Source organism: Triticum urartu, chromosome 4A (genome assembly GCF_056163025.1).
Source record: "Triticum urartu cultivar PI428250 chromosome 4A, HENAU_Tu73, whole genome shotgun sequence".
Lineage (NCBI taxonomy): Eukaryota > Viridiplantae > Streptophyta > Magnoliopsida > Poales > Poaceae > Triticum > Triticum urartu.
Window position 1 is genome coordinate 55,385,929 of NC_141876.1, and position 8,083 is coordinate 55,394,011.

The window sequence follows — 8,083 nt, forward strand, 5'->3', positions numbered from 1 at the left end:
CGTGGTGCCTATTGATCAGTTTCGGCCCGTACCGTCTGCATTTCGGCCAACTTCCGAGATGTGGTTTCTCTGGGCCATTTTCAGCCCTTTGTGTCTACCGACCCATTTACTGCCCCTCGTGTCTATGTGGCATTTTCGATCTATGGTAGATTTCGGTGCATTCAATCAACCCGTAGGGTGTTTCTAAAAAAACGTAGGGGCTTTTGGACCATTTACAGGTCGTGTTGCTTCTGGTCTCATTTACGGCCCATGATGTATAACAACCCATTTACGACGCGTTGTTCATCTTGGCTGGTTTTGGCCTCCAATGAAGAGCCCTCCGGATAAACAACACAGAAGAACCCTGCCAACCAATGTCAAACAATCGACCAAAAGTGTCAAGAATCAGACAGCTCCGATCTTAATAAAGAGGTTCGCATGAGAACAAGCACATCGATGGCAAGTTCATAGACAAACGACGCGTTTTACTCTTTGAGTTTCGCCCAAATGATATACAGTATACAGAATAACCTTTGGGCTTCTGTATCTGATATAGTACTACAAAATCCAATACTAGGAAAAACATGCAGCTCCTATCGAGCTACCTTCCTGAAGCCATTTCCCTCCCGTTGTTGCTGCCCAGACAATCAGCGAGAGACTGTCCAATGGAGTACTAGACACTTGCAGCACAGTACAGCCACCTGCCGTCGCGGCCAAAAGAAATTGGAGGAGCTAATCTCCTCCTCATCAGGCGGTGGTGAACTCCTTGGCCTTGTCGGGGCCGCGGGGGCGGTACGCGGCGATGATCATGGGGTCTAGGAGCAGCGGCAGCAGCTCGTCCTGGATGCACTTGTAGATCTCCCCGCATCGCGTCTGCACGATCTTGGCGAGGTTCATGGCGTTCTGCTTGTCTTGCCGGACGTCGTCCTCGTCCGGCACCGGCCCGTACTCGGTGGCGAGCAGCTTGGAGAGGCGCTCCACGTTGCTCTCCAGCTCCTCCTGGTAGTTCTCGAAGAGGCCCTGCGCGATGGGCAGGCTGCCGCGGTGCGCGGGCCGCGTGCGCACCTTGTCGTCGTCGCCGAACATGTAGTAGGCGAAGACGTAGGAGCGCGAGAGCACCTGGCGCGACTGCAGGAGGCCGCGGTGCGCGTCCGTCAGCCAGCTGGCGTCCTGGATGAGGGGCTGGTCCTGCAGCGCCTCCAGCAGCTTGACCCGCTCGTCGATGGCCGGGCCGAGCTTGTCGTGCTCCAGCTTGTGCGAGTCGCCGTGGATCTTGAAGCGGTCGTAGTAGTGCGTGTAGCGGTGCAGGTTGCGCTTGGCGTTGTCCACCTTCTTCTTCTCCTCCCCGACGAAGCGGTTGCAGCTGTGGCCGTCGATGCTGTCCCAGTTGTGCGCGGACCCCGTGGCGCCGCCGCACTTCCAGCTGCACCGGCCATCATCCATGGATTCATGAGGTTCACAAAGCCAAGCTAAGCTAGGTAGTGATCCATCCATCAGGCCAAGAAGAAGCCATGGATGGGTGGATCGAGATGGAGATGGAAATGGCTGCTTACCATAGACACTGGCCGCACTTGCAGGTGACGAGGTTGCAGCCGCCGTCCTTGACGATGGGCTTGAAGCACTTGGGGCAGCTCTTGGTGTTGGCGAGGATCCAGTTGACGGTCTCCGACTCGCCGTTGCACTTGACCTCCCACATGTCCCACATGGTGCACGGGCACGGCGAGTGCGCGGCGGCCGCGCACGCGAAGCAGAAGCCCAGGCCGCAGGGGCACTCCACCTCGGTGTAGCGCTCGCCAGCGCCCACGCGGATCGCGCGGCCACAGTGCGGGACGCTCGGGCACCACTTCACCGAGTCGTTGTTCTCGAGGTACGACTCGAGGAGGAAGCGGTCAAAGCGCCTGGCCGCGTCGGGGTACTTGCCGGCGAGGAGCTGCTGCACCACGGCCTCGTCGCACACCACCGGGCACTTCACCCCCATGCACCGGATCTGCTTCTTGCCGCTGTCCACCGACGCCTTGAAGTGCTCGGTCCAACCTGAACTCACAAAGTAAGAGCGAAAACGACACCATTAAGGATTGATTATCCTTGCACATCACAGAAGTGTCTCTCACTCGGCAAAGAAAGTCTAGTTGCTCAATCAAAGGTCATGAAAACGGGATTATTTATCTAATGGAAACCAGATCAGTTTGTCTAATTCACATCTAAATGTTTTTTAAGGATGTCACATCTAAGCTCCTACAAGTATATAATGTAGCAATAAGAAATAAAAAAACTAGGATAAAAAAATAGACCACAAACAGAGTGGACATCAGCTTAGATGTGACACTATGTCACATCTAGATGTGTCCTAGACAGACCCAAACCAGATAGATGCATATTTTGTAGGAAAAGTGTGTTTCTTGCGCACGCAAATGCATACAGCTCCGAACTATGAAATCAGACAAATCTAACATTCAACTATCCACAATCACAATGTGGTTCTAACCATTTTAAAGCTATTCTAGATGATGTTGCGCTTGCGTCTGTACGACGTCACTATGTATATCATAGAAAATAGCAGTAAAAGAGCATAACACCATGTGATTAAATTTATGATATTTTGCGTTCTTTTGAAAAGATTGGATTTTTAAAAAACAGACCTTTTCAGAATCATTTCAAGTTTTGTTATATGATAATGCGGCAGACACTGGCACTAGTGGTGGAGCTACGTAAGGGCCGCCCTGCCCAGTCCATTAGAAATGGAGTGCTGGACCCCAGCCCAGGAGCAATTTTCTTAGGAATGGCCCAGGGGTTATTCTACCCCGTTTTCATACTTAATGAGGGTTAGGTTTGTCTAGTATTAGGTGTAATGTGCACTTTCAAATGGACGAGGGGTTGCAAAATACAGTTTATCCTATCTTAGAAATTGTGTGTAACTATATAGGATTTATAAAATGTGCAACTAGACGGTTGCACACAACTCCTTTTTGTACATTTTTAGGATTAATTATGCCAGGACTGGAGTATCACTAGAGAACTAGCCATGAACAGGGTTGCGTGGAAGCTTACTATCCATGTATCAGAACCATGAATTGGTTGCGAGATCTTATGGGTTTCACCTCTAGCCTACCTCAACTTGTTTGGGACTAAATCCTTTGTTGTTGTTGTTGTTGTTGTTGTTTTAGGATTGATTATGCACAACTTAGTCAACTTAGAGATAACAATTTCTTATGCTACCGAGAGAGATATAATCCATTAACAAAGACAATCTTAGGAAGAACTGCATTTCGTGAGAGTGAGAAATTTGATTGGCTAACCGGGGCTAAAGAATTGTGCGTCAACCTTGGTATAACTCAAAAAAGGTAGACTGTTCAGATTATTAAGCTATGATACCATGTGTCCATGTAGTATTGTATATGGACAAATTTTGAGCCTATGAGCTGGATTTATGATGTCCACGCATGAAACTTAATAAATTGTAGAATACCAGCAAAAGAGTTCTTAATAGGTTATAAGCTGTGAAGATAACAAGATAAACATTGTGAAGGGGGAAACTCACAGTCATTGCAGAAATAATGGCCACATTCCATGGTGGAGACGGCACCCACAGAGAATTCATCAAAGCACACCATGCAGTTCACCACTCTCGAGGGCGGCGCCTTGCCGTTGATATTCTCCTGAAGCACGATGCCTGCCTCCCTGAACATGCGGTCTCGCTCCTTCCTGTCGAGGTGGTCGTAGATGCAGTCTATCTTCCACCGGTGGTGGATGAGGAGAGCGCGGGCGTTGTGCTGCTTGACGTTGAGCAAGTTCGTCACCATGGATAGATCTTGTTGCTGTAGGTAGAGAACCAAAGAGAATATTGTACATTACTCGTCTGATCACAGTTGGGAGACATGTATAATGTTAACTGCAAGCAGTGCCTGGTATAGTGACTCTAGTTACCTGTGCAGTGGAAAGAGACTCTTGTGTAATTGCCTGCAATAACAGATGGAAGAGTAGTTCAGTCGAAAATATATAATAGAACACCTGCACCTAGGCCCTCCCTATCTAGCCATCCATTCTGCGCATCGCGATTCGTGCAAACACATTTTTTCTTTTTTGTTTCTCTCGCATAAAACATGTTTTCAAGTTCAAACCTTTGCAACATGGCAAAGCTTTCTATCTAGAATCTAGAATAAATCTTTCAGATTTTTGGGTCAAAATAATCATTTTTTGTATATTTATTTTTGACCAAAAAATCTGAAAGATTTATCCTAGATTCTAGATAGAAAGCTTTGCCACGCTGCAAAGGTTTGAACTTCAAAACGTGTTTTATGCGAGAGAAACAAAAAAGAGAAAATTTTATATAGAAAGTTAGTTGTGTTGCACAGATCTTAAAGCAATATTGGACAGCCAGGATAGCAGGGCCCGGGTGCAGATGTTCTAAAAATCCACGTCCATAGTTCAGTAGTGCATCTTCTGATTTACAGTAAAACAGCAGAATAAATATTAGCTAATCCAACTAAAGCAAACCACTCAGGAAAAAAATGAGTGTTCAAACTTAAGACTAGGTAGTTATTGCAACCACAGCAATCCGACGATCAGCGTCAAGGAGAATTTCTGTATTGTCCAAACAAATTTTACATTGATAAGAAAGAAAGCCCATGCAAGACACAGAGAGAGTCTACTAGAGTCGAAAATTCCAATATGTCGAGCCATTTGCAGGGATAATATAGGATTCAAGTGATCCAAAGAGCTTCTATAAGAAGAAAAAGGAAATCATGTGGACTATTGTGATCCAAATTCCTTTGAAAATATCTTGACAGCGAGAGGGAATAGATGAAAATTGTGCTCAGCTAAATATCTTACTGCTAAGACTAAAAATCAAACCAATCTATTAGTGTCAAAAACGCTCTTATATTATGAGACGGAGGGAGTAGTATATTGTCGTTAACGATGCCCTCCACTTTTATCAGTACATAAACCTGCATTGCATTTGAATTCAGAAACCATTGGGCGCAATAAAACCATACCACAATCGCCCGTCGGAAGCCGATCTGGCAAGAGTTTATGGAAGCCTCGACATTAACCCCACCGATTAGGTAAAAAAACAGAGATTCCGCGCAAACCCCAGGACCCTAATTTGATTGCCTTCGATTTTCTCTCTCTTGGACCGATTTGGTAAAGATTCAATCGGGCAGTAACCGAGGGCGCAATGGGCGGCGTTGGTCGACGGGCTTACTACTTACCCAGCAATCGGCGGGGCGATCCGGCATCGGCGTGTCGTCCTCGAACAGGCCGTCCTCGTCGGCCTCCATCGCATCCTCCTCGTCGGCCTCGTAGTCATACTCGTAGTCGTAGCACTCGTCGTCGCTGGCCATGGCGGGCGAGCCCGCCGCCGGAGCCGAGGGGTTTTGGATTAGGTAACGGGGCGGCGAGGCGAGGCGAGGCGAGGCTTGGCTGGCGAGGGTTTGGAGGCCGCGGGCTTAGCGCTAGCTATGATCTGATCGGCAGCATGTAGATTTTGCTTGGATCGACAGTCGGGTTGGATTAGGACTCCGCCGGGCGCTCGGCGGGCGTCGCCTCGTGCGGATGCCGTTGCGTTCAAGATCCTCGTTCGCTCCGGCCACAAAATTTGTCACGTACTCCTCCTTTTCTTTGTTGCTTTTTGTGGCCTGGCGCTAGGCGCCGGTGGATGGGTGGCAGATCTGATCGGCGGCCTCACCAGCCACACGATCTGGCCCCTTTTGTTCGTCCGATTGACATGCTCCCCTCACGACTGAACCGCGGCGATTATATCTTGCATTAAGCGAGTCCGTAGAAAGTTTTGCGTTGAGATTTCCGTGGTCGTTACTGGACCGGCCTATTTTCGCGAGGGATCGACCACTGGCCGCCGCGCGCCGCCTACAGTTCGGGATAAGTAAAATGGCGCGACCTACTTGAGGTGACTCAAGCCGGTATTCTCCGGGTTTTTTTTTCGTTTCTTTTCTTTTTTCTTCCCTGTTTTTTCCCATTCCTTTTCCAACTGTTTCTTTGTTTTTCATTTGGTTTATTTTGCTTCTTTTTGGTTTTTATTTTTTCCTTAGTTTCTCTTAGTTTTCATTCTAGATTTTTTTGTGTATGTCAACAATTTTTTTTCTAATACACATGTAACATTTTTAATACAAATTTAACATTTTTTAAATACATGGAGAAATGTTTTCTATACATATTTTAAATATAGTGTCAAATGCTTCAATAAGATTTTTAAAATAAAAGATTAATTTTTTTAATACATGATCAACATTTTTATATACATATTTTAAATATAGTGTCAAATGCTTGAATCTTTATAAAATAAAAGATTATTTTTTAATACACGATCAACAATTTTTTCTATAAATATTTTAAATATAGTTTCAAATGCTTGAATAAGATTTTTAAAATAAAATATTAACTTTTTTTAATACATGATCAACATTTTTTCTATACATATTTAAAAAAAATTGTCAAATTCTTGATTATGATTTTTCTAATAAAAGATGTATATTTTTAATACATGATCAACATTTTTATACACACTTTTAAGCTTTTTCATGGTTAATATTTTTCAAATACAACATTAACATTTTTTAATACATGGTCTACATTTTTCTATGCACATTTAACATTTTAATGCTTGATTAACATTTTTTTAAATGTAATACTTTTAAATAAATAACACATGGTCAACATTTTTTTCTAAACACATTTAAAAAAATTCAAACGCTTGGTTAACATTTTTCAAATACTTGATCAATATTTTTTCCATACACATTTAATATTTTTTAAATCCTTGATTAACATTTTTATATACATGATCAAAAAATTCCACCATTTTTTATAATACATGGTAAATATGTTCTCGTTAATTCCATGACGTTTCTGTTCACCTTCGAAATTATAAAATTCATATCCACTACCAAGTGTAGAAGAATATGAATCATATTCCCCCTAGTCCGCACTCCCACAAACTAGCAAATAATGGGATAGTGCTCGCAATGATACGAGTAGAAGCTAAACTAGGCGGAGAATCTAGCTTGCGGATTAAGTATCACTCCTCCTGCCCACTCTAATCATAAATTACCCTTTTAAATGGTCCCTCCAAACTTCTTATGAGAATTTTGCTAATAGATGTATCGATAATAGAAGTCATGACTAAATCAAAAATTGATAAAATTGTTTGCAAGATGTACCACTTCAAATATGCTGAGAGAGCACCATGGGTGTGTTGTGGATCCGCCATAATCTCTACAAGCAGAATCCGGAAAGTTGAGGATCCGACATGCCCAAATTAGTGTTCTGGCATTGGTCTCTGCTCGTGAGGTTAATTCTATCACGTTTTTGTTCACCTTCGAATTTATTAAACTCGTGTCCACTACCCTGTGAGAAGATGAACCATATTCCTCCTAATATGCACCTCCCACAAAGTACGTAGCAAATAGTGGGATAATGCTCGCAATGATACGAGTAGAACCTAAGCTAGGCAGAGAACCTGGGTTGCAAATTAAGGGGTTGTTTGGTTTGTGACTAACTTTGCCAAAAGTTGTCACATTTAAGGTTAAGCAAATTTGACTAACTTAGGTGAGTGTTTGGTTCAAGCTACACCTAAGGCAAGCCACAATTGAGCCCCACATGGCATACACACAAAAAGTGTGACAAGATTTTCTTAGGCTTGCCAACTTAGGTGAGTGTTTGGTTCAAACCACACCTTAGACAAGCCACACTTTAGGTGAGGTTGGCAAAAATGTGTGACAAAGTGTGACAATGTTAAACCTAGAACCAAACAACCCCTAAGTACCATGCCTATTGCTAACTCTAATCATATATTCGCTCTGTTTCGATTTACTTTGCTTTTTTTGGCGGGGTAACTGAAATGGAGGAAGTACCGGTGTCTTACATTTTTTTTCAATTTGAGATTGCTTTTACCATGCTTGTCGCGTGGTTCCGGTGCCTTACATTAACCAGTCTCTTGCAAAATGTGCTTCTACAAACAAGTAGCAAGCTCTGGATTAACATCAACCAGAGCTTTGGTCCTTATTAGAGCATCTCTAGCAGACCCCGTATCCCGCCGCGACCCATAAAATAACCGTCAAAATACGGGTCGGGGTAAAAAATCCTGCCC

The 8,083-nt window shown here is 44.2% G+C and overlaps 1 protein-coding gene across 1 annotated transcript; it reads right to left on the reverse strand.

Annotated features, from left to right (window-relative positions):
* Positions 1–395: 395 nt before the first annotated feature.
* LOC125550593 (ring-type E3 ubiquitin ligase 454-like) lies at positions 396–5,560 on the reverse strand. Its single transcript, XM_048713616.2, has 5 exons — positions 5,190–5,560; positions 3,904–3,936; positions 3,518–3,794; positions 1,533–2,013; positions 396–1,402 (listed from the first exon to the last, which is right to left on the reverse strand). Exons 1-5 carry the CDS (start codon positions 5,319–5,321, stop codon positions 727–729), a joined length of 1,599 nt encoding a protein of 532 aa, XP_048569573.2. The 5' UTR covers positions 5,322–5,560; the 3' UTR covers positions 396–726.
* Positions 5,561–8,083: the final 2,523 nt, after the last annotated feature.

Excerpts from the sequence above, each read along its gene's own strand:
- LOC125550593 (XM_048713616.2), bottom strand. The coding sequence starts at position 5,321 with ATGGCCAGCGACGACGAGTGCTACGACTACGAGTATGACTACGAGGCC. Across the intron at positions 2,014-3,517 it reads CCATTATTTCTGCAATGACT|GTTGGACCGAGCACTTCAAG; the intron begins GTGAGTTTCCCC and ends TTGTGAGTTCAG. Across the intron at positions 1,403-1,532 it reads AAGTGCGGCCAGTGTCTATG|CTGGAAGTGCGGCGGCGCCA; the intron begins GTAAGCAGCCAT and ends TGGCCGGTGCAG.